This window comes from Dendrobium catenatum, unplaced genomic scaffold (genome assembly GCF_001605985.2).
Source record: "Dendrobium catenatum unplaced genomic scaffold, ASM160598v2 fragScaff_scaffold_1574, whole genome shotgun sequence".
In the NCBI taxonomy this organism is placed as follows: Eukaryota; Viridiplantae; Streptophyta; class Magnoliopsida; order Asparagales; family Orchidaceae; genus Dendrobium; species Dendrobium catenatum.
Window position 1 is genome coordinate 1,258,048 of NW_021320036.1, and position 25,824 is coordinate 1,283,871.

At 35.4% G+C, this 25,824-nt stretch overlaps 1 protein-coding gene across 1 annotated transcript; it reads right to left on the reverse strand.

Moving 5' to 3' along the window:
- LOC110108184 (nuclear pore complex protein NUP1) lies at nucleotides 1-25,304 on the reverse strand. Its single transcript, XM_020838715.2, has 11 exons — nucleotides 24,881-25,304; nucleotides 23,093-23,130; nucleotides 18,057-18,232; nucleotides 17,094-17,340; nucleotides 12,049-12,363; nucleotides 11,842-11,937; nucleotides 2,089-2,724; nucleotides 1,587-1,945; nucleotides 1,332-1,432; nucleotides 1,180-1,257; nucleotides 1-985 (listed from the first exon to the last, which is right to left on the reverse strand). The coding sequence occupies exons 1-11, from the start codon at nucleotides 25,125-25,127 to the stop codon at nucleotides 261-263; spliced, it is 3,018 nt and encodes a 1,005-aa protein (XP_020694374.2). The 5' UTR covers nucleotides 25,128-25,304; the 3' UTR covers nucleotides 1-260.
- Nucleotides 25,305-25,824: the final 520 nt, after the last annotated feature.

The window sequence follows — 25,824 nt, forward strand, 5'->3', positions numbered from 1 at the left end:
AACTTCTCAGCAACTATAAAGGCCAATTAGCCCCTGAATCAACCTAGGCATTACATTAAAAGAGAAATGACTTTTACCTCTGGCATGAAAACACTTAGCCAAGATACACTATTAAGACAATTCACAGAAATGGAGTTTCTGCAACAAAAGATAATTTAATACTTTCTCTGGACCTTGACTCGCCTAGCTGACGAATTTCTGTTCAGAACTTTCACCGCCTCAGCTGTCCAAAGAAAAGATGTTTGAAATGGAGAAGAATTTTAACGAGCAGAGTTATTCTGGTAGGATCCAAACTGAAATATTTGAGCTCCAGAAGGAACTGACTGGAGAAAGGTTGGTTGGCCTTGGCCCAGTGTTGGAGCCATGGGAGCTCTCTGGAGATTGCTACCAGCCCTGCTATCAAGAACAATCATCTGATCATTTGAAAGAGATCCTGCCCCAAAACCCAAGGTAGAAGTGGCTAGACCAAAAACAGGAGAAAGAGGGGCTACTGAGGCTGTCGTCCCAGTTGATTCAAGCGCCATTATCGACCTTGACGATACAAATGGCAAAATGCCTGAAGCATTAGCTGGCATTCCAAATGAAAACCCAGAAGGCGTAGAACCCATAGAAGTACTGGACGAGGATGACAACAAGAATGTGGAACTAGATGTAGAGAAGCTACCAGTGACTGTTGATGAGAAGGAATTACCAGACGAAGAAGAGAAACATGAAGTAAATGTTTTGACATCAGATACTGCTTGTGAATCCAAAGCGCCAAACTGAGCTATAGATTTATGTGAAAAATTAGTAACTCCATTTCCAGAGGAAATTCCCTGAGTTCCACAAGATGATCCCGCTACTGCAAAAAAGTTTCTGGCAGTATTCTGGTAACTATTACTAGCAAACTGTAAGCTTGATCCACCTGATGTGGATGAAGAGCTGACTCCAAAAGCTTCATTTGCTGATATTGGAAAGACAGCTGGAGTTGACAGAGAACCACCGCCTGTAATTGACAATAGTAAAGTTATCACGGTGGTAGACTTAGGCTTCATTTGGGACAGCTTTCTCGCTGCTACTTAAAGTAGAGTTCTAGTACAATTAATTTTTTTAATTAGAAAGCTGCTTTAAGAAGCATCAAGAAAGTTGTCCCAAACGAAACTTGCTAGACATAAAAGAATTGACCAAATCAAACGAAACCTTCTGAATGTGGATATACGGATAAAGGTACTGGACTACGGACTCCAATGCCCGTGCTTGAAGATACAGCTGACACACCTACAGTGATCAAACCATTTGTTAGAAAACTACCTTCCAGATCAAGCAAGCGTACATACTAACTAAATAAGGACCTGTAAAGGAATAGCTTGTTGAATTGCCAGACCCAAATTGGAATTTAGGTGCTCCATTGCCAGTGCTTGAAGATACAGCTGACAAACTTCCAGCATTCAGTCTATATATTTAAGAAACATATTAACAGTTGAATTCGTCATTCGCAAACGTCATCTATTTAAAATGGAAGGGAAAAAAAAGGAGAAGCATCTCCTCATATCTGAAGCACAATAAAATACTAAAAGAAGACTCCTAAGTCTATTTAGAAATCTAACCTTGCACTAATTCCCGTGCTTATAGGCTTAGTTGAACTATATGTAAAGACTTTTGAACCAATTTTTAATGGAGAAGCAGAGTCTTCCATCTTTGGAGTAGCACCATCAGCCAAATTAGTTGCGATAGTAGAAGATAAAAGTGGTTTCGACAATGTGTTGGATGTACGTTCAGCAAGGAAGTTACAACTGACATTCCTTTCAGTGTAAGCTTTATCAACGGCTTTAGTATCAGTATGCATCAATCCTGAAGTAGGCACATATCCAAGGGAATGTTCGGGGGACTTCTCCCATGGTTCTTTTCCATAAACAAGAATATCATGCCCTGCTTTTGTGGGCTCAACTTTATCATCTGGAGCACCCTACAAAACATGTATTAATTGTACTGTTATACAGAGATCCATTAAAAATTAATTGGATATGAAATTTAAATAGGTATGATACATGGTGACCAAACAAAGTTGTGTATTCAACAGGGGTATAACTTAATCTAGTGTTAATCTACCTGTACGGTGGTTGGTTCCTTTTGCATAGAAAGCAAGGTAAATCCATTACTGTTTGAATCCATGGACTTCATACTATTATGCTTGGTAACTGAGGCTACCTCAGCTCCTGAGATATTAGGCATTAGTGAGGCTTCCCCTTCAGCCGTATCTTTATTATGAGAAGCAAAACTTGAGATTCTGGCTAAGTTAGACCTGCTAGGCTCTTCCAAAAATCTGCTGCCTCGAACATTCAGTAACTTAGTTGAATCATTGCTGGCCTTGATTTTTAAAGAAACATCACGCAATGCGCTGAAAGATGACTTGGAGAATGATGCATTTCCAACAATAACTTTCTTTTCAGATTTATTTTGTGGGGAAGGCTTTAGTTTATCAAGTTGATGCAATATCTTTTTAGCCATCTCCATGGACTCAGAAGGAACATGATGGATAATACTTGTAGAGGGCATTCTATCATCTAGATTGTCTAAGCCCTTTAAATCGATGCCATGTTTGTCTTCCCGACCAAGAAAAAATGTTGATGAAGTATCTCCATGAGTTGACAAATTTAAATCATTCAAACAAAACTTCTGGCGGACCCTACGTGCATCATCATCAAAGTATCCTGCATCCCTATCTGAGCGACCCCGTTTCAATGCCTGATAATTGATATTTATCACAAGTATAAAATCCATACAGTAAAAATTAAGTATATATTGCTTCTAAGAAAAAGACAAAATGATTGATCTTAAAAGAAGATGAAATAAGTATCTTCTGAGATAAGATTGAACCCAAAAAAAGGGATCGAACACTTACAAAGCTAAGTTAATCAAAAAATATTCTAGATGATAATTAAATAAAGGATTAAAAGTACCAATAAATCATTAAAGTACATACCTAATGTATGGAGCTCCTACAATACATGGTCTAGGAAGGGGTTAAAGAAAAAAAAAAAGTCTAGGAAGGGGTTGAAGTACAAGGCTTTAGTCCCTACATATGAAAAGTGGCTGTTTTCTAAGACTCAAACCTAGGACCTCCAGGATAAAATACGGGAAACCTCACCACTACAGCGCTCAAAAAACTATTAAAAATCAATGTCTGGCCAATCATATTTCATGGATACTAAATGTGCAATCGCACTAATCATATTGCATCATACTCATCCCGTGATCATTTTCTATTATATCAAAGTGTTAAAAATGGAAAAAAAATAAACTATGTTGATACAAAAATCCAAAAATTATACTATCTATTAAAAACCTTATAAATGTGCAGTCACACTAATCATATTGCATCATGGTCATCACGTGCTCATTTTCCTCTATCTCAAGATGTTAAAAATGTTAAAAATAAACTATGTTGGTACAAAAATCCAAAAAGTATACTCTTTTAAAAACCTTATAAAATATGAGGGGGGAAAATGGTTTATACTATCCAAAGGATATCCAAATATGCAACTCAAAAACAAACACATATTCAATTTAAATAATTCACAGCAGTAGAAAGCTTGATAGGATAATATAACACAGCTTGCCTACAGTACTGTTTAGCATGCATAGCTTCTTAAAAAGCCAAAAATATCATGTAAAAGGAGGGTTGTGAATTTGCCTAAAAGATTGAGGCTCACTTAAAAGTCAACTTTGCCTAAAGTACTGTTTAGCATGCATAGCACAAATAAATACATATGAATACATTAACACTTCCAATCAATGTTTTAGGCATTTATATTTGAATTAATTGCAAATGTGGTTATACTATTTACTACAATGTTAATAACATTCTCCAATTGTGCTCTCCAATTGTGCTCTATGGGTTCTCTCGATTGATGAGGGAAGGCACAATGGAGAGGGGATTTCCATGACACGACAACCAAGCTCCATTTTTTGTGATCTTGAATGATAGATTTCAAAATATAAAAACAAAAGGCTTGATTCCAATTTTTTCTTAAGGTTAATATAAGATTTTGCTATGGCATTTTTTGTAGATTTCCTTTATATATTTCCTTATTTTGAGATGGCATGCTTCTCTATTGGTTGTTCTTTGAGTTTTTCTTCACTCTTTTATTCAATCTCTGTGCTAGGTAGTTGTTTTATACTTTTTTTTTCCTCTGCTTTTGTTAGACCGATCCAACCTGTTCATATGAGACCGGCTTGCGTGTAATAGAGGCAAAGAAGTTCCACCTCCAGCTCGTGTCGATCAAACCACATAGTCCAAAAGAGCATATTAGAAAGATTTTAGGAGGGAAATCTGAATGTAGGAATTGTTTAGAGACTTCATTTTGTTTTGTATGCATTAAATAGTTGGTTTTCATAGGGTTATGGCATCTTGATTCTGGCTGAAATTTAAGATCTCCCTAAGCTTTTTGGGCTCTAGCGGCATCAATAGAATTGGGAGAGATAGATCCTCCTCTCAAATAGATGATCAATTGTATCTTGGTATTTTCCATTTCACTTTGAATACAAATTATCTACCATTTTCTTACTTTTGTGTGGATTTCTGTGGAGAATTCTAGCTGTTTTCCAAAGATTGATATGAGTTACTTGAGAACTATAAGTGTTTCCTATCAAATTGGTATCATAGCATTTTTTGAGACTGTTTTGGGCTGTTTTTTGTGAATTACGGAGGCTGAATTTTGTTCAAATATGGGTTGTTTTGCTGTTTTTGGGGTCGAGATCCAATTTTTTAGTCCAACAAAAATCCGGGTATCGATGGCGGCCAAGAAAGTGGATGCTTTGAAAGAACGTCTTGAAGGGGAGATTGAATAGTTGAAATCGTAAATTTAAGATCTCCACACTCAACTTTCAAAGGTCAAAAGTCAAATTTGAGTACCACGCTAGTCGACTAGATCGGCTTCCAGATACTGTGCTGGAAAAAAACTGTATGAAGGGATTGAAACCAAAGATATGTGCAGCGGTTAGAGTGATGTAGCCTCGTGACTTGGGAGAGACTATAAAACCAATGTTTAAAATTGCATATTCGGTTATTGAGGCGTTTTTCATTTGTGAGGCGAGGCGTAAGCCTCAAGGCGTTTTGAGGCGTAAGCCTCAAAATCAAAAGATTGCGTAAACATAAAATGATAAATTTTTTATATACTAATGAGTGAATAATATAAAACATCATAAAGACATAAGATATGAAGTGAAATCAAAATATCCTAATAATAAGACAACATGAAATATAATTCAACTCAAAATTCTATCTTTCCCAAATCCCAGCATTCATTTCATTAACATATAATTCCAATTTCCAAAGATAAATAGCAATGACATATCACATAAGAACTCATAAGTCATAAACACTGTCATCACTAAGGGGTTATTCATTTGAATCATCATTATGATGAACTGCTCTCTCCCCTTCCTCCTCTCCTAAAGAGTCCAATGTCGGGCATTTACTTCAAGATTTATGTAAATTTTAATATATAAAGCGTGAGGCGTAAGCCTCATGCCAGTGAGGCGAGACGGGCCTCAACCAAGTTGAGGCGCAAGCCTCATAAAAAAACTCGAGCCGTAAGCATCAAGGCATTTTTTACTGGAATTGTGCAAAGGCGAGCCTTGTATTGCGCAATTTTAAACTGTGTATAAAGCTAGCTCAATTGGTGGAGAATCGGAGGAATCTAGAGAGAAGAACGGGTGGCAAAAGCTCAAAAGGCTTGTATATGATGATCACTACCTTATTGGCATCCAAGAAGCCAACACCAGATATTTTTTGGGAGACTTCAAAGGAAAAGACTGTATGATGTAGGCAAGGAATGGGTCAAAACAAGTTGAGTTGAAAATTTTATAAGTTCTACTTGAATCATCTCATTAATGAGCCTCTTCTTATGTTTCAAGCTCATAAATGCTTTCCTCGACTAGATATCAGCTCATTAATGTCTAGTAGAGAGCCTTTTTTAGCTTATAAATTGAGGTTCATTCCCCCATTTGTTATCTCTTTGGCTCCCGTGGATGGCTCTTTGGTTCCCGTAGATGGTTCCTTGGTTCCCGTGGCTTGACCCTTTGGTTCCCGTGGATGGCTGCTGGTTTTCCCGTGCTTGGCCCCTTGTTTCCTGTCCCGAATGGGGGTTGTTGTGCTGGCTGTTCGGGCCTCCTGCTGGCTGCTTTCCCGTGGCTGTTTGCTTGGGTTTCCGTGGCCTTTTTGTCCCTGTTTTCTGCACCAAATGAAGGCTGCTATTTGGTGGCTGTTTGGGGGGAATTCCAAGAGTTTTTCTCTGTTTTCTATGCAATTTTCCTGCAGAATTCCTGCTGTCTTTTGGCCTTCTTCTTGGTGACTTATGGCCTTCTATTTCCCTATTTTAATAGATTTAAATATTGCTTTTAGGTGACTGTTTGTATTCCTTCTTTTTTGCCTATAAATAGTGATGTTTGTGGCTGTTTTAAGTAAGTGAAAATGTGAATTTTGGAAATGTAAAACCTGCGGGTTTTGTTGGAAAAGCTTGCAAGCTTGTTCCATTCTCCTTCTCATCTCCTCTAGGAAAGTCTTGCGAGTTCTTTCCACCCTTCGTCTTGGCTTCTAACCTCTTTCGTCTCTCCGCAAGTGCCACCTCACATGTATCCTTTTTCTAATAGATGAAAGCTTCTTTAGGTGTTTTTGTTTGTAAGTCGTTTTAATTTTAAGAGTTGTAAGTCTTTCATTTTATATAAGTGAAGTTTGTTTTGATCCTATTTTGTGTCCTTTTGTGTCTTTTCTATTACTTAGAAAAGTTCTTTCTTTGTGATCAAAAATTTGGGTTCATCACTGTAGGAGGAAAACCTAGGGACAACTTCAAGAAGCTCACATAAACAAAATTACATGAGAAGAGGGCGGAGGGGCTCTATTTCAGATGTGAAGAGAGGTATATGCCAAGGCACAGGTGTAAGGACCAAAATCTTCAGGTTCTTATAGTTCGTGATGATCAGGGAATGGAGGAGGGTGTCGTCTTTCCACCTTGCGGACAAGATGGGTCTTTGGGAGGGGAGTATTGTTAAAACCAATCCACTGGACCGGCGGGGCCGGCTTGCGAGTAACAGAGGAGAAGTTATGCCTCCTACTCATGTTGATCAAACTGCATAGTCCAAAAGAGCATATTATGAAGATTTTAGGAGTTTAGGAGAGAATTTTGAATGTAGGAATTGTTTAGAGATTTCCTTTTGGATTGTATTCATTAAATAGTTGGTTTTCCTAGGCTTAGGGCATATTGAATTTGGCTGAAATTTGAGCTCTCTCTTACGTTTTGGGATCTAGCAGCGTCTAGAGAATTGTGAGAGATAGATCCTCCTCTCGAATAAAGAATCAATTGTATCTTGATATTTTCCATTTCACTTTCACCAAAGAATACAAATTATCTACAGTTTTCCTAGTTTTGTGTAGATTATTTAGGAGAATTCTCGCTGTTTTCCAAAGATTGATAGGAGTTACTTGAGATCTTATAAGTGTTTCCTATCAGCTTTTTCCTATTTAGAGAAACTGTATGAGTTGTAAAACAAAAAGTAGTTTAAATAAATTATTTTATTTGTAAACAATATTTTATTATAATGAATATTTCATTAGAATCATTTGTCATTTAGGCATTACATTATAACCAAGCATTTCATATCATGATTAATGGTAGGTTGTTGTAATACATGTTTACGAGAAACTATGATAGCTGCCATGATGTTAGGCGAACAGCAAATTAGAGAAATAAACATGTTCATGTTCATGTTCATGTTTCACTGAAGAACAGAGGCTGTGAATTTTATTGTGTTGCAAAAATGCTAATGTTTCAATTTGAAGAACCCCGATTGTGAATTTGCTCAACATGTTTAATGTTCTATTTCGAAGCAAATATAATATGCATGGAATGTGGTTCACTTCTTTTATTTTTGCCATGCATCTTATGATTACTCTGATTTTATCATGGAAAAACCAAAAATGATATCCCCCTCCAAGTAGTAGATGCCTGGAAGATCGAGCTTATGAATCATCCACCTCCCAAGTAGTAGATGCCTGGTAGATCGAGCTTATGAATCATCCAATAACCCATTTAAGCAGTGAGTGTCAAACTGTAATAAAAATTTTTTAGGGTAGCATAAGGAGGGAAATACTTATGACACAATCAAGATCAAATGGGACCATTTAAAGGATGTCTCAATGTTATGAGCCGATCTCAAGCGAGGGCCTATTAGATAAAGTTGGGATTCAAGAAAAAAGGCTATCGCCCTGTTCGATGGTTTTGTGGAAGGAGAGATTGGAGGTTATATTTTGTAATTTTTGTTTATTAACTTAATGATATCCGAATTGAATAAGTGTTTTCAAAGTGCTAAGGGCAATAAGATACGCAAGAGTTCCATTTTGCTTCAATGTGCAAAGTGGCCCAGTGAAACGAGTATACACGTGAAAAGGTAGGAATAAATCCAGTGTTAGACAAGATTAGAGCAAGTTTCCTTAGATGGTTTGATCACTTAAAATGTCGGCCATCTGATGACCCTGTTAGGATAGTAGATGTATTAGATTTAACCTATATTAAAAAAGGTAGAGGTAGACCTAAAAAAACTTGATCATAAAGTACTAAAACAACTTTTTTTACTAGATTTAAATGAGAATTTGACTCTTAATATAAAAAAAAGGATTCATATAGCTGACCAAACATAGTGGGATAAAGGCTTGTTGCTATTGTGCAAAATGTCCCTTTTACTAACTAGAGCACTCCTCACTTGTAGATCATGTATACATATATTAACCAAATTTAAAAACAATTAAATAATAATTTTAAAAAATATATAACAAAACATTAAATGTGAATTATTACTAAATAATATGAAAGCTAAAAAATAATCAAACATATAAATAAAAAAAAATTAAAGATATAAATAATAAAGCAACGAAAGAATACATAAAAATTAAAATATATATATATTCATATTGGGTGACAAAATAGAGACCAAGAGGAGGAAGTGTGAAGCAAGATAAAGTGAAGATGGCACTAAGAAGGCTGAAGATGATGCAAAAAAAGTATTCTAAAAAAAACTTGTGCGCGATAAACATCTACCCCCGATAGCAAGAACGAATAAAAAGGTAGGGGTACATAAAGAGGAGACCACCAAGGACAAGGTCCAACAGAAGAAGATAAAAAACTAATGAGCAAAGACTCAATGACTAAGATAAATCAAAAAAGGAAAAGCAAACGTTGAGGCCTCAGTTATGCGACATAGTTGAACTAAATCATAAAATCTAAATCAGAATTTTATTTTAAGGCAGTCGAATGAGTCACATCGCTTTGCTTTACTACTAAAGCAATTTTAATAGGATTGTTTGGAAAACAAGTTCAAATTAATTTTTTTACTTGGAATGTAGGTATTTCCATTTTAAAAAAAATTTAGGTGTCACAAAATTGATCCCGAAATGAAAGAAAAGCTTGATCAAATGTTTAATAATTTGGGATTTAAAGGTGAATATGCTTGGACACCTAGTCAACGACAACTAGTGGTCAATGTTGATGACCTTTCTGATTTTGATAAGAAGGGAAATCTAGGATGAAGAAGATGAGTTTATCTCGAGTCCAATCATAGTAGGAGAGCAACCGCATTCATGAAACATAATCAATAGTTATCTTAATAACAATCACCATATCACTAACTCTAATCACCTGTAAATCTAATATATTTAAACCAGATAAGCATTTGCTTACTTATCGTAACAATCAAGTTAAGCCACATTTAGCAGTAATGTCTCATCATAATAGGGTTAGATTACGGCTCATCAAATTTGGAGAATGCCCTAGCACTAGCAAAAACCAAATTTGTACATTTCTTTAATATTAATGTGAGTTCTATGTCTGGTTGTCAACCTAGTATCACCTCACAATCTTTCTCATATGAGATAGGAATTACAAATGGAAATTATCAAAGATTAAAATGTCACAATAAATCCTTATTATTATTTTCAAAACAAACTTTGAGGGTGACAAAAGGATAGTAATGGCCAATGAATAGAAGTATAACTGTGATATTTGGTCACATAAAGGAAAGGAAACCATTAATCAAATAAGCAAATTAAGCCAACACAATTGCAGCAACTGGTCTTTAACATAGCCAAATCAAAAACCCATTGACTTCTCAACCTAAGAACAAGTCGCCTCTAGAAGCAAGGTAACCTAAGGGTCAAGCAAAAGATGGGCATGGGAATGACGAACTCCAGTGAGACACAACAATAAAGATGTTATGAATCATTAAGCTAAATCATGGCACTATCACTTATATAGAAGAACCAAAGCATTAAATGACTGTAGCTCATAAACAGTCAAACTTCAGTAGTTCAGTTTGCAGAAAGTTGGCATTTAATATGACTGGTAAAGAACAGAAAATAAACCTTAATAGCACCAAAAACATGGACTCTAGTTGCGTTCCATTCATGCCAACGTCAAAGAAAATTTACCATCATGTCATTCGGCACAGCTATCATATCTTATTAAAGCAACATACCAATAATTATACAGAAACCTTCTACTATCATGTATTTCTATCATGGACAGAAGAAAGATGGATAAGAGGTACATAATTTTCTTCATACGATTCATATTTGTTTTGTGCCCATGAAATCAGCTAAATTTGAGTTGCAAGGAATGGATTCTTTCGCAACAGAACAGCAAAATGATAGGAAATACTTGAGTTCGCAAGCAACCCTAAGGGAATACTTGAGTTCGCAAGCAAACCTATCACTAGTTGGAGACAAAACAGCGAGAAGTAAGTAAAAATCTGGGCGAAATCAGCCCCAAAACGATAGATTACAATAAGGGAAACAAAGCAAAAACAATACGAAAGCAAGATACAAGTGATCCTCAATTCGAGAGGAGGATCGTCTCTCCCAAATCTCTGGACAAGAGTCTAGAGCCCAAACGCCAAGAAACCCCAAGAGAACAAACAATACAAGCATGCCCTTCCCTTCCCCTTACCTCTCCTATTTAAAGACTTTTCCACCTCCTCAAATCTTTCCTAAAAATAATTTTCAAACAAATTCAAATCTATGGACCCCACCCCTATGCGGTAATCTAATTTGGACAAGAAATGAGGCGGTTTTGCCTCCTTTTGTATACAATTGCCGGCCCAGGAGGGGCCAAGCTGAGGCGGTTCAGAAGGAACCACCTCAATAGGCGGTTCCTTTTGGAACCGCCATATCACAAAAATAGTTCAAGCACCAGTAATGCTTTACCAAATGAAGCATTGCACCGCATGTTTACTCTGACGCCTAACACAATTTGAAAGCAAGGTGGCGAAATTGCAATGAGTATTTGCATATTTGAACCTGGATATACAAGGTATTAGCCGTGAAACATTGGCCAAGAGCTTTACCAGCAAGATCTGAAGCCTCACTGATGTCATTTGAACAAAAAAAACACAAGCTGAAGTTGGATCTTCAAGCCAAATTATGAAACTGTCACTAATTTAGTACAACTTAATTATCAAATTTTCTTCTACACTCTAGTTAAACTCATAAGTTACAAACAATGCTAGGATAAACAAACTAAGATCTTCATGATAATATGATTTACAAATTATAATATTTATTCATTCCTAGAATATTAGTTCAATTTGAAAAGATAGTGAGAACTTCAAATTACTTTTGACAATCTTAATATTACCATGCAAGGACCAAAAAATGTCTAGGCCAAAAAAAACAAGGGTTATTTAAATGACAAATCAAGTTAGTTTAATTAAAAGATAGATCGATGGACATGATCACATTCAAGGAAAAAAACATCTATTGACATCAAAGACAGAAAAAAAAAGGATAGAATATTGAGAAGAAGAAAGGCCTACTTGTCCATGACCACAATGCCTGATACTTGATAGTGAGGGAGTCCATTCTACTGACGTCGTTGGACCAACATTGTAGTCCTTGTAAGGAGTATATTCCTGAAATAAAAGCAACTCATACATCATGTGGGAAGTTAAGCCAATGATAGTTCTAGGAGTATTCCATGTTAACCTCTGAAATTAAGCCATCAACTTGGAACAGGCACACACCCTGGGATTAGTAATCACAAAGGGTTTACAATAGGGAGAGCGTGACAGTTTGTATAATGCTGATCTGCCTCGTGGTTTTCGAGTCATCCATTCATTTGCTGAATCCGTGGGAGTTATAGGAAAACATGCAACAGATTTGGAAGCAATTGCAGAATCTGACAATTTATTTTCAAACCGCAAACTCAATGGGAAAACTTCATTGCTTTGACATATTTGACTTTGAGAACCAACAGTAGATGGAGTTGCTCTTCTAGGCTTAGAACCCAAATATGCTCTAGCAATTTCTATTGGTGAGTCAAAACCTTCCTCAGGTACCTGTATACCATCATATGGCCACAAGCACAAAAAGATGAGATTTTAACAAAATAACACTGCTCCATCTATATATAACCATTATAACACAAGAAATATAAGAAACTAGAAATTTAACCTATATGACAATTTCAATTTCTTGTCCTTAAAACAAAAACTTAATTCTATAACTAAGCAAGCTAGCAACTTTTTCAATTCATGTAAATGAGCATTTTCATGACAACGCATGTCTAAATAAAACAAACAAAAATATTAAAAAATTGGCGATTAAAAAGTACACTTCATCTCCATGATTAGAATCTTTAGGCAAACACAAGATAGGCATCTGCAAAGCAACGATTAGGAACCTTATAAACAAAACCAAACTAGAAATCCTAAAAAAAATTCGTTCGCCCACATCGCAGCTTGCATCGGGCCGCTGCACCGCTGCAGCCGCCGCTACACCTCTGCCGCCGCCGCTGCACCGCCACCTCTGCACCGCGCGGGAACTCGAAAAACCAAACCGAAGCAGGTCGGGTCGGGTTGACCCAAACCCGAAGCGGGTCGGGTGCGGGTCCGGAAAAATAACCCGTTTGTGAAAACGGGTCGGGTTGACCCGAACCCGAATAGTGCCGGGTCAATTCCGGGTTCGACCCGAACCCGACCCGTGACCCGAAATTGACAGGTCTACACCTAACAAACACAAAAAACAGCAAGCCTCCCTAGCATAAGAAAATCAAGAAAAGTGTATTATACGATACAAATAATAACATCGCCCGGTCCCATGTAATGTCATTAATGACTATGAAAAAAACTAAAACTAGTACTTATCTTCAACAAATAATAACAATCACATACTGACAACAGTAATAAAATGCACATACAGCTACAATAATAGTGGTTGTGTTGGAATAAAACAATTATCATAACCCTACATGCCTGAGAAAAAAAAACAAAGGGTGTTGAATGAAATCTTCTACTTGGAAAAAGAGATGTATTGAGAAAAAAAGAGAGATCATAAGAGTTGGATCAATCAACCACCAACAGCACTAAAAGGAGCAAAAGACTAAAAAAAAAATGCAGCCATCTTAATATAGATCACATAGAAGGAAAAATTGACTAGATTGCTCGAGTCTTATGATAGAATCAATGCCGTATAATAAGTAAAAAAGAATACAAAACCGAATTATAAGTTAGAACTTAAGCAGTACATTATATAATAATTTATGAAATTGGATCCATGAATGAGTCCAATATGTTATTTTGCACAAATACACTTTCTCTTCATAAAGGGTAAAAGAAGATATCTCATTGAGACATAATGGTCATGTTCTAAAACTATGTGATAGACACCATTAACCTATATGAGCCCTATCAACAACGCAAAGCCAATGACCATGATATAACGTTGAGTGATAATAATGTCGATGTCATGCACTGTAAAGATATAGAATATTAGAAAAGATGCATCATATTGCAGTTGCTTGTTTCATGGTCCAACAACAATAACAACAAAGGATTAGAGCTTCGAATTGTTAAGGAAAGCAACAGATAAATGAAATAAATGAACAAAGTTGCATTCTTAAGTGAGCCAACAGTGATGTCAGCATGATTCTATATGTCTCTATATAGAACCTTTTGAGACAAATTTTGAAAGGCAAATACAAGTTAGTGGATTGATGGGGGCTAGTTTAACAGGAAAGGCTTGTGGTTTGAGGACATCTTAGTATTTATTTTTTCTACTAGAGAGATGATAGGTGGTTCTAGATCAACAAGAGGAGATTGGTGAGTTATTGCATAATCATATAAATGATGATTGGATGTTTATACATGTATGTAATCACTATATTCAATTGTATTGATAGAACTATCTTGCAAATAAAGTACAAGACTCGTCCGCGTAAGTTTCTATTCAACTAAAGGATAATGTAAACATAGGCATCATAATAAATATGTTAATAATAGGAATCGGGATACTTATTATGTGAAAAGGAACATTTTCAAAGTTACCCATGGTTATCATAATTGCATAATGATAGTGCCATAGTAAAGTGGGTGAGGGTTATTTAATTACAGGCCAACCATGATGGTAGGTTTGTTGGAGGTGGGAAGTAAAACACCACGGAAAAACAAACAAGAAAGGTAAAAGCAATGGAAATAAAAGAACACAAGGATTTAATGTGGAAAAAATTCAAAACCAGGAAAAAACAATAGATCCACACCAAGAAATCTACTATGAAAATATGGTATAATTGGTATTGAACCCTCTTCTCTCTCACTCTCTCCTTGTTTCCCTTCTCTCTTACACCATTCTTATAGAAGAACAAATAAATAGATACGATACAACCACCAAGAGACTCAATCCTTAAGAAAAATGAGAAAGAAAAGATGCCTAGCCAACCTCGTAGCATCGCAGTGCCAGTTTGGAGCGCCACAACGCTTAACACTCTATCTCTAGTTTTCCTGATAGGACCGCAGTGCCGGGATCCAAAGCACTGCAGTGTTCCACGTTGTCTTGTCGCCAAGCAACCCCACCAACCCCAAAGCAAGCACGACAAACTAAGTTGAGGTCTGAAGCAACAGTACAACCCGATTGATCGACACAATATGATTCCACGCAGACTAACAAGGTTTAGGACTGAGAAAATTTATGAGAGAACATTTGTGGCTATTTTAAACAAGGTGTTAGAAATCTATAGGTCTTCATTCATGATTGAGTTTTGATGATTGAGAAATTTTTTTAATTCGTAATTTTGAGAAGGAAAATTTTAGAAAGGGATCGATGATGGGTGGGGTAAATTTCAGTAAAAAGGATTGAGTGAAGTGTGTATGAGAAATATTTAGAAATCATTAAGTGTACACGTTTTAGATATCTCGGGTCTATTGTTCAAAGTGATAGTGAAATAAAAGAGGACATTATTAGTAGAATTCAAATTGGATGGTTGAAGTGGATGAATATATCCGCCTTATTATGTGATAGAAAAGTAGCCCTCAAACTTCTGGGAAAATTCTATAAGATGGTGGTGAGACCTACAATGCTTTATGACGCAAAATGTTGGCCATTAAGAGAAGCATAAAATTAAGTGTTGCAGAGATGAGGATGCTCATGTGGATGAGTGGCTTCACCCTTAGAGACATAATGCAAAATGAGTATATACGTGAAAAGGTTAGAGTAGCTCCAATGGCAAATAAGATTAGAGAGAGTCGCCTTTTGATGGTTTGGTTACATAAAACATTAACCTTCCGATAATCGGGTTAAAAGAGAAGATGTATTAGATTTGGCTCAGGTTAAAAAAGGTAAAGGTAGACTTAAAAAGACTTGATAAAAAATATTATAAATAACGTTTTTTTAATAGATTTAAATGAGAATTTGACTCTTAACATAACACAATGAAGACAAATGATTCATGTAGCTGACCCCACATAGTGGGATAAAGGCTTGATTTTGTTGTAGTAAGTGTTGATTCTTAATTTTGAGAAGGAAAATTTTAGAAGGGTATCGATGATGGGTAGACAAATTTTGGTGAAGTGATTGGGGTGATGGGGGTGTATGAGAGAGAATTCGCAATTATTAAGTAAGGAATTTAAAAAGGTTGAGATTAGGATTTGAATGAGATTTTCTTTTGTTTTTTCATACTTTCTAAAGGGAAAAAAGGTGAGGGTGGTTTAGAGCAAACAAAAAGGGAAAGAGAGAATTAGACTAATACTTATACACACTAGAGAATCAACAGCAATGTGAAATTGAGTATTTTAGAATTTGGTAATAATTTTCATTCTATTTCAAGGAGATGGTGTAATGCATGCAACAAAATAGAGCTGGTCGATTAAGTGATGGATTAATTTTCATTTATATTGGCATAAAAACCAAGTATAGGGATAGAAATAAATATTAATAGAGTGATAATATGAAAAAAAATAGGTGTGAGAAATTGGTAGAAAGAGAAGAGATTTTCAAACTAACTTGCATGATAAAAATGGGCTCCTTTGGCTCGGATATCGACTAATGCAAATGTGAAAGTGTTTGAACTTGATGGTACCATAGATGAAAAGAAGAAAAGAAATCTATGGGAGATTGAATAAGAAAAAGAAAAGAATGCTTCAACTGAAGAGATCATATAAGAGAGAAAATAGAAAGTGGAAAGGAGGTAGAGAGGAAGGCTGACGAGCAATATTTATTAATATTCATTCTTAATGTTGTAATGCTTAATACAACCTTAAACCCCATTATACAAATGCAGGGTAACAACATAAAAACTATTGTAACCATGACGAAAAAGAACCAATATGTCCTCATCGCATTAAATAAATATAAAACATATTGTAACATGACACTAAAGATGGCAATTGTGTTGTGCTCTGCATCAAAAGACTTATGACGCATCCCAACAGAGGACTCCATGTCACAACTAATAGTAATATAAATGTGATCTGGTCAAATATAGAAATCTCTCCCATGATAATAATGATTAATAAACCTACCAAAGAACCAAATATTGCATTTGTTATAATCTTCAACGAGGAAAATAGCATAGATCTTACTTAAGCGAGAATAATTAGTACTTTTTATGAACCTCGGTATGGACCTACAATGATAAATATGGGAAAGTTTTCAAAAGAAAATTCTAAGCAATATCAAGTGAACATGTGGTATCCTCGATGACATAATGAGGACTTCAACCCATAATAAACAGAGGACAGACTAACATGTTAAAAAAGTTACACAAATAGAGAAACAAGTAGAGACGTTTACTCACATTAACATGCACTCTAGAAGTGACATTTCCATGTAGATTAACCAACTGCTCCATTTGACCTTCCAATAATGAAGGATTTGCCTCCTGCTTTCCGTTTTCTTCATGATTGATTGCTTGTTGTGATGAGCTTGAATTAATACTAGAATCCTCATTTATCTTCCCCTTATTCTTGTAGTCTGTTGATGGTAAAGTAGATGGTTCAATAGTTCTTGAATGCAGTATATCTGCCAAGTGATCAATTTCAGCCCTGTACAATACTATAAACACTATTAGATTTTTTTTAAAAAAGTACAAGATGAAAATCAAGAGTTGGCAGGAAGAAATGAAGGAATAGGAAGTAATTATCATCATCATAAAAATTTTCCTAACTATTTGGCATTAGTATTATGAATCATCCTACCAGCATTCTTGTTGGTTGCTACATGAGGTGCTAAATATTAATTTTATTCTAAGTGCCTTTTTGCATAACTTCTAGTCAAGCTAGTCTACCAATTTTACTTTAAACCCACCACATTAACACTTAAATGAAATTTTTGCCCTAAACTGCACATGTGCCAAAATCATTTAAGTTATTTTTCAACAACTTTATTTTCAATAGATACTACTTTCACTCTCTATTATAGCCATTTCTCAGTATGTTCCATTAAGGCTTTACCAAACATCCATTTTATACAAGTAATGTCATCCCATTAAATAAGGTGATCATTTTCCGTATGCTATCTAAATCAAGAAAAAATAATAAAAGAATTTCTAATTAAAATAAAAGTTGTAAAATATGGGAAATACTTCTACAATCATATATAATTAGTGTTTTGAGTACAAAAGGCATAAAAAGAAATTAATTTAAAAAAAAAACAATACTTATAATAAGTCCTCAAACCAGCACGTGCAAAGTTTTTAAACATCATTTCATAAATGTTATTACTATTAACCATTAAATGTTACAATATAAGAAATACTTTCCTTGAAAACCTTTTCTGCTTGAGTAGTTGTTCGAGTTCAAAAAAGGCATCAGTGCTAGAAATTAGATCTTGCTCAGATATTAATTCTTTCTCAGATCTATCACTTGCATCATAGTTTATTAAGAGCCCTACATCAACGGGATTTTCACCTTGCTCTCTTGATTCAGGCGAGGATTTCTGTAAGTTATTCAATCAACATAGAAAATTAGAAATAATAGATAACTCTGATCATAAAAATGTTTGTAAACATGTACGAAAATTAATTGCTAAAATGGTACAGAAAGAGCTAATTTATCATGAGCAAATGACAAACGCAAGTAACAAATACTATAGATAACAACCTTAAAGGCAAATCATAAACCTTAGAAATAGCTTATCAAATTTATCAAAAGGATGTTATGAAGTAAAGTGTAACTTAGCAATTAGAAATGGTCAATAATGAGATGAAAGGATATCACAAACATAAATAATAAAATCATGTATTAATAAGTAACAATGGAATACAAAATTAATATGAAAAGAATCATAAAACTTGGGCATGTAACTATACCAAGTACATTATCCACATAGGCATAAAATGCAAAAGGTCAAACTGCAATGATCAATTAAAAAAAAATTAAAAAAAAAAATACTACCGAAACAAGTGAGAGAAGATGAATTAATAATTCTAACAAAAAAGTAAACATATAATTTTTCACATGAACAATCCTTACATCAACTTTTCTTCAAATATACCCAGCCCAAAAAACTATAAAAAAATGTAGTTGATGGAACGCTTGCTGCTGTTGCGGGAAAGGGATAGATAAAACTGACACCTTTCATTCCATTGTCATTTCTTCTCCACATACCAAAATTAGCCATGAACGTATTATCTATTCAAAAACTTACATTTAACGTAAAGTGTATCGAAGTATTTTATCCTACTCATTGCCTATTTCAAAACTGATCCATGAAGAAGATGATTGAGCATACCAATTACCAAATAACAAGAACTTTATTATTTGGACACAAGTAATAATAATCACATACATTGTTCTCATTTATCTAAATATCTCGCCGACCCGAAAAGGGTGTACGTATTACCATCACAATATTCCAAAAAATTAATCCCCGGGGTGTTACTTTTGTTGAAAATCAATGATTCCATGACCAAGATTATCTTCACAAGAAGCCTTAGAATGAAGACAACTTTTATTATCTCAAAACTTGATCTCTCAACTACCCAACAGACACACAAAGTCTCAAGCAATCCAATACTTTCCTACAGATAGAAATAACCTCCTCAGACATCAATTCCAACATAGCATTACCTAATGAACCTAAAAGATTGCAATAAGTATATTAAAAAAGAAAAAAGAATCTAGCATTGAATCAAAGTATGCTCAGGCATCCAAACCCAGACAAGATCAATCACCATGAGTGAAGGTATTATTCCTACCCATGAAACCCAAACCTATCATGATATTAGCCTTCTTATTACATAAGGAAAAAAAACCAAACATGCACCCCACGTCCAATAGCCAACTTTATTTCACTTTTTTCATCCTCCAACCAAAACTTATCTCAATGAGATAAATAATATCAAGATTTCAAGAACTATCCAAGAAACACTTTAGAATTAAAAATAGAAAAAAAAAAAAAGGCATGCTTGAGGAAAAGATAGACTTAAATGAAAACCAAGCTTGGGAAATGATGAAATTGATAAAAGAAAACAAATTAATTGGATTTAAGTGGGTGGACACAATGCAGTACAATTGCAAATGGGGCACTTAAAATATATAAAGCTAGAGTTTTGGCAAATGGTTACATTTAGACCTATGGAGTTTATTATGGACAAATATCAGCACCAGTCGCAAAGTTAAACACCATTAGGATACTTTTATCGTCGATAGTTAACCTCAACTGGTCCTTACAATAGTTGTATGCATAAATGCATTCCTACATACAGAAAAGGAAGAAAAAGCTTGGATGAAAATGCCACTAGTTTTAAATAAAGATTTTGGTACTAATTTGTTGGGAAATACTTGAAGATCTCAAGTAAACCCTCACAAGAGAAGCAAAAACAGCTGAGAACAATCCACAAATCCAATGAAAAGAACGGAAAAACAATAATTTTTATTGCAATAATCAAATTAACGGAAGAAAATAGCGAGATACAATTGATCATCAATTCAAGAGGATGATCGATCTATCCTAATCCCTAGACACCGCTAGAGCCCAAGCCACTAAACTCCAAGAACGAAATCAAACACAATAATTTGCATAACCCTAACCCTAATCCTCTCTTCCTATTCAAAGCAAACAATTAAACAACAAACACCAAAACAGCCCTCCCACAATTCCCTCCTATTTCCTTAATTATTTCCCTCCCAAATCAGCCCTTAAATCATCCCATAAATCTATCCTCTTCAATTATAAAATATTTCATAATTAATCCCCCCAAATCAGCCTCTAAATATGTCATCTTCAATTAGGAAGCATTTTCTAATTAATCCCCTCTAAATCAGCCCCTATATATGCTCTACTCAATTATGAAATATTTTATAATTAATTCCTTTTGACTAAGAACCTTCCTAAATAACTCCCTCTTGAATAAAAAATTTCTTAATTCCCTTCCAATCAAATTTAGCTAGTCTATCAATACTACCCTCCCAAAGTGTCACCTTGTCCTCAAGGTAGAACAAATGAAAATGTTGCTGAAGCATTTAACTAATAACACTGGACTAAAAAATGGACTGATACTGGGTCGAATGATCCCTGCCTCCAGCATCTCCCTGATTAATCTCTCGATCTCATCCTTTTGGATTTGAGGATAATGATACAGATGAACACTGATAGGTGAGAATATTTTCTTCAAGAAGAAATCATGCTCGTGTTCTCGCTGAGGTGGCAATCCTTGAGGTGGCGGAAAACATTACCGAATTGCAGAATCAAGGGATGCACTAAAAAAGGAACGTCCCCTTCCTCCTTCAATTTGATCCCCTCCAACCTGTGTCGTCCCGCCAGATAATCTTCTCCCACCTCTTGTATGCTCCTCACCATGGTTTTAAGTAATATCGTGGCTTTGGAGAGCCCTGCATCACCCCTTATCACTACTACTCCCTTCCACCACCAAATCCATCGTCAATGCCTCCCAGTTGAAATTGGTGTCTCCCTCCCAAGGTCTGCAGCCACTTCATCCGCAGCATGACATCAGTGCTCCCTAAAATTAACAAGAGAAAATCCTCCCCCACTTGAACCCCTTGTATGGTCAAAACTACACCTCTACAGATCCCATGGCCCGTCTTCACCTTCCTTGTACCCATCCTCACTCCATGATATCTTGTATCCACCAATTTAACCCCCAATTAGTTTGCGACCTAGTTAGAGATGAAATTGTGGGTAGTCCCACTATCAATCAACATCACCACCTCTCTATCTGTTATTTCCCCTTCACCTTCATTTTATGATTCGAAGTGAATCCTACTGCTGAATTCAGAGAGACTTCTACCACATATAGATGCAGCTTGTCCTCCATCTCTCTTTCTACCTCACTCACACCTCCCTCCTCAGTTTTCTCGCCATCACAAATGGTGAGAACCTGAAGAGTTTGATACCTACACCTGTGCTCTGGAGTATACTTCTTATCACATCTGAAGCATAGTCAATTCACCCTCTCTCTATGTCAGTCTTTTGAAGTTCCCCCCACTTTCTCCTACTAGCTTCTCCCTAGGAGTCTCACAAATGTTGTCTGTTGCAGGTCCCTTGAGTGCTAAAAGAGTGGTAGTCATCCTGTAAAAGCCACATGAACTGCTACTCCTGGCTCCCCTCTCTTGGTACTTCTGATCCTTCACTAGTTGTGTCAGCTCCATTGTCTCCCCCAAGTTACGAGGTCTCATGACTCTCACTACAGCTCTGATCTATGATTTGAGTACATTCATGAAATTACCCTCTAAAATAGTCTCTGATAGTCGATCTAATCGACTGCCAGGTACTCAAATCTCTCGCAGTAATCTGCCACCGATAGAAGGTCTACTACAAGTTACTGCACTTTCTTATGTGAGAATCTAATCACTTGGACAAGCTTCCTCCTTCTGCTAGCTTCTCCCTAGGAGTCTCACGAATGTTGTTTGTTGCAGGTCCCTTGAGTGCTAAAAGAGTGGTAGTCATCCTGTAAAAGCCACATGAACTGCTACTCCTGGCTCCCCTCTCTTGGTACTTCTGATCCTTCACTAGTTGTGTCAGCTCCATTGTCTCCCCCAAGTTACGAGGTCTCATGACTCTCACTACAGCTCTGATCTATGATTTGAGTACATTCATGAAATTACCCTCTAAAATAGTCTCTGATAGTCGATCTAATCGACTGCCAGGTACTCAAATCTCTCGCAGTAATCTGCCACCGATAGAAGGTCTACTACAAGTTACTGCACTTTCTTATGTGAGAATCTAATCACTTGGACAAGCAAAAAGCAAGCATAAGTCATATGTATCAGTTGACCGACATCCTAACCAAAGAACTACTGAACTCTGCATTTCAAAATATCACCTCTAGATTAGGCATAGAGAATAATTACCCTACAATTTGAGGAGTGTTAGCATCTTTAGCAACTAGCTTGTAAGAATGCAAGTTGTGAGATTGTAAATCTAATGGTCGATCATTTCAAAAAAGTTGGCAATCTGTGGACCTCTCCATGAGAAAGAAATCCCTCTCAGATTTTTAGAGAAATAATTTTGCCCAACCTGTAGAATATCTTCCTTCAATTCAATATTATTAGAATTTTCGTAAATAGAAGTTACAAAAGTAGCCTAAAATCATATTGTATAAATAGTGAGAAAAGGCCACCAATGAAATATACACAAAATTCAAATATTTTCTCCTCTTTTAACCCATTTTGAACATGTTCCATTAAAACAAATATTAGCCATATTACAAAAGATAAACTATCAAAAACTCCTATTTAAAATGAACTTCATTTATAATTGAAGAACAAATACATTTAAAAAGTATAAAAAAAAAACAAAAAATATAACTAAAATTATCAAAGTATGGAAACAAACCACTTCTGGAACCTCTTCAATTACATCGATATTTTCCCCTGCATGTAAAAGATTATTGTTAATAAACCAACAACAATATAAAATGTATAATAAAAATAGAATAACCATAGGAAAAAATTAGCATCTATGATATGAATCAAATTAGATGTTAAGTTTGAACATGGCAATGAGCAACAATATCATTCCATGATACTTGCAACAATACAAAAAAATCTAAGCTACGAGCATACTTTCCCATCTTATACTCATATAAAAATTGTATATCTCCTTTTACAGAATAACCAGATACTTATTTATCTTAAGGACCAAGCACGAGTACCTAACTATAATCGTTTATGAATTATAGATTGCATAACCCATCAAAGACAATTATTCAAAGATTGTGCAAACTAAAGGAAGGAGATATCAAATATTTATTATTAAGTGTAATGTCAACTTTTAGAAGTTGTAACAAATAAAACGAAAATATTCGCAAAGAAATAAGCAATAATATAGAACAAGATTGAAAGAACAACTTGTGCAATTATGCAATGTAAGGTCCTATTTAACTAAACCATCTATGCATAGGTGCAGCTTTTGCATGGTTTGCCACAGCCATGTTTATTTAAAGCCATCCAGATAGAGAAATTATCATGAAAATAATATTATTCCAATAATTATTATAAATCAACTGCAACATGCTTGGTTTGAAGCTATCTTATTTAAATATTATAATATTATTTAGAATAATTAATGATCATCATGATATTTCTTTGTTGTGTAGTTTCTTAGGTATTGAATAGTCTAAAATATTAGATATCTATGTCATCTAATTGGATAATATGATACAACTAAAACAGGATTAAAATGTCCCTTAGAAGTATGCTATTTAAGATATCACTAAACTAAATAGCTGACATCAGATAATAACATGATACTGCAAGTGAACAAAGCAACCTTTAAGTTCAAAGAAACAAGCAAACTTCAAACATGCATAAAGGCTTCAATAAGATATATGTTTTTTACAAGAGTGAAGGCAACATTAATCACTTATAGCTCAATCAACTTTGGCATGTACCCTTCAACCATGAAAAAGTTAAGTTTTGGACTAAGTATAAAAGATGAATGACGAGTACAATAGTAATCAATGGCAGTTTGATTGAGTATATAAAATGAGTGGAGCGTACAATAGTAATCAATGGTGGTTGGCTGCTAATAAGTAGACCAAGTCAAATAATTTCGATGTTTATGCAGTTTCACTAGAGCACTTAGTCCTTAAAAACTATTAAAAAAGGGACTTCTTCATCTACGGAATTTAATTTCAAATAATTGTTATGATGATAATGATGATGTACCATCTTCATGATGACAAAAATGTAAGAATATCTTAATGATGATGATATACCATACTATAGGAATAACTTCATGATGAAGATATTCCATATTAGTCTTGAAGATAATATTTTTGGAGTATTTTCAGAGTAAATTTTAGCATTTGAAACAAAGAAACAAGGGGAAATAACCAAAAGAAAGTGACCGTGATGATGATACTACAGCTTCTCCTCCCTAATCGTCACTTTTTGGTTGAAAGAAAGCTTCTGTGGAGCTACGCCCATAGTTTGAACGACACATTAATATAATCGATGAAAATAAAACCCAATTTCATCACCACGTTTCTCGGCGCCATCAAGAACCCAAGAAAAATTAACAATAACTAATTTAAACGCTCCAAAGTCTCAAGCCCTAACCTCAAACAAAAACCAACACATGTAAAGAGAAAGAAAACATGGATTCGGAAGCCAAACAAACCAGGAGGAGCGGCGAGTCCCTTGCCGAAAACAGAAAAAAGGCGAGAGGCACTCCTGATGATAACCCTCGAAGTGGGATCAACCAGCTTCGAAAACCACCGGCTCCCTCCAGCCTCACTCTCCGATGGTGGCACGCAGATTCCACGAGCCGCTAACGGCGGCCTGTCGTACGGAGTGGACGAAACACGCCGCAGAGGCCGCTTGCGGAACTTGCCGCCGGTTCCTCCTTCATCCTCAGTGGTCGCCATGGCCGTAACCGAGAAGTATAGTGCGCGGGTAGAGAAGGAAAAATAAACGAAATCGAAGGAAAGAATAGAAGAAAAAGGAGATTTTGGGGTTTCATAGAATGGACGGCCTGTAGAGCAAACGAGGGGAGGAAATGAAGCGAACCCAGTTGCCCGACATGGCTTAATGCGCTACCGTCAATACCGCTTACCTAAATAGGTAGGGTTGCAAGCAAACCAAACCTTCGAAGAATTAAAATTTGTTTGTGATGGTTTAATTAACTAAGCAAATAAATTTGAACAATATTTAAATATTCGATTCTTAAATAAACAAATATGAACACCAATGCGTTCGACTCATTTATGTTCGCGAACAACATCATTTGAAGTTCGTGAGCAAGCTCGACATTAAGCTCGATATGAAGCTCGTGTTCGATTTTGAACTCGTGAATAAGTTCAATAAAAATAATTAATATTTGACTATAGAATTAATAAATATAAATAACTATTGCCTTTGTTACATAGACAATTGTTTTTATTATAAATGTGTTTGTTCATAGATATGTTCATGAACGTGTTTGTTTGATAATTAAAAAAAATTCATTAAATATGTTCGCGAACAAGCTCGATAAGCACTAAACGAACGAACATGAACTGAACATGAACCGAACATGAACACCAATTAATTTAAATGAACTAAACCTGAACACAAACAATAAAG

What these genes read in the sequence shown, in the direction of transcription:
- LOC110108184 (XM_020838715.2), bottom strand. Translation starts at nt 25,127, where the DNA reads ATGGCGACCACTGAGGATGAAGGAGGAACCGGCGGCAAGTTCCGCAAG. An exon ending in AGGAACCAACCACCGTACAG is followed by an intron (nt 1,946 to 2,088) that starts GTAGATTAACAC and finishes CATGTTTTGTAG; the next exon opens with GGTGCTCCAGATGATAAAGT. An exon ending in CGTATATCCACATTCAGAAG is followed by an intron (nt 986 to 1,179) that starts GTTTCGTTTGAT and finishes TGTCAATTACAG; the next exon opens with GCGGTGGTTCTCTGTCAACT.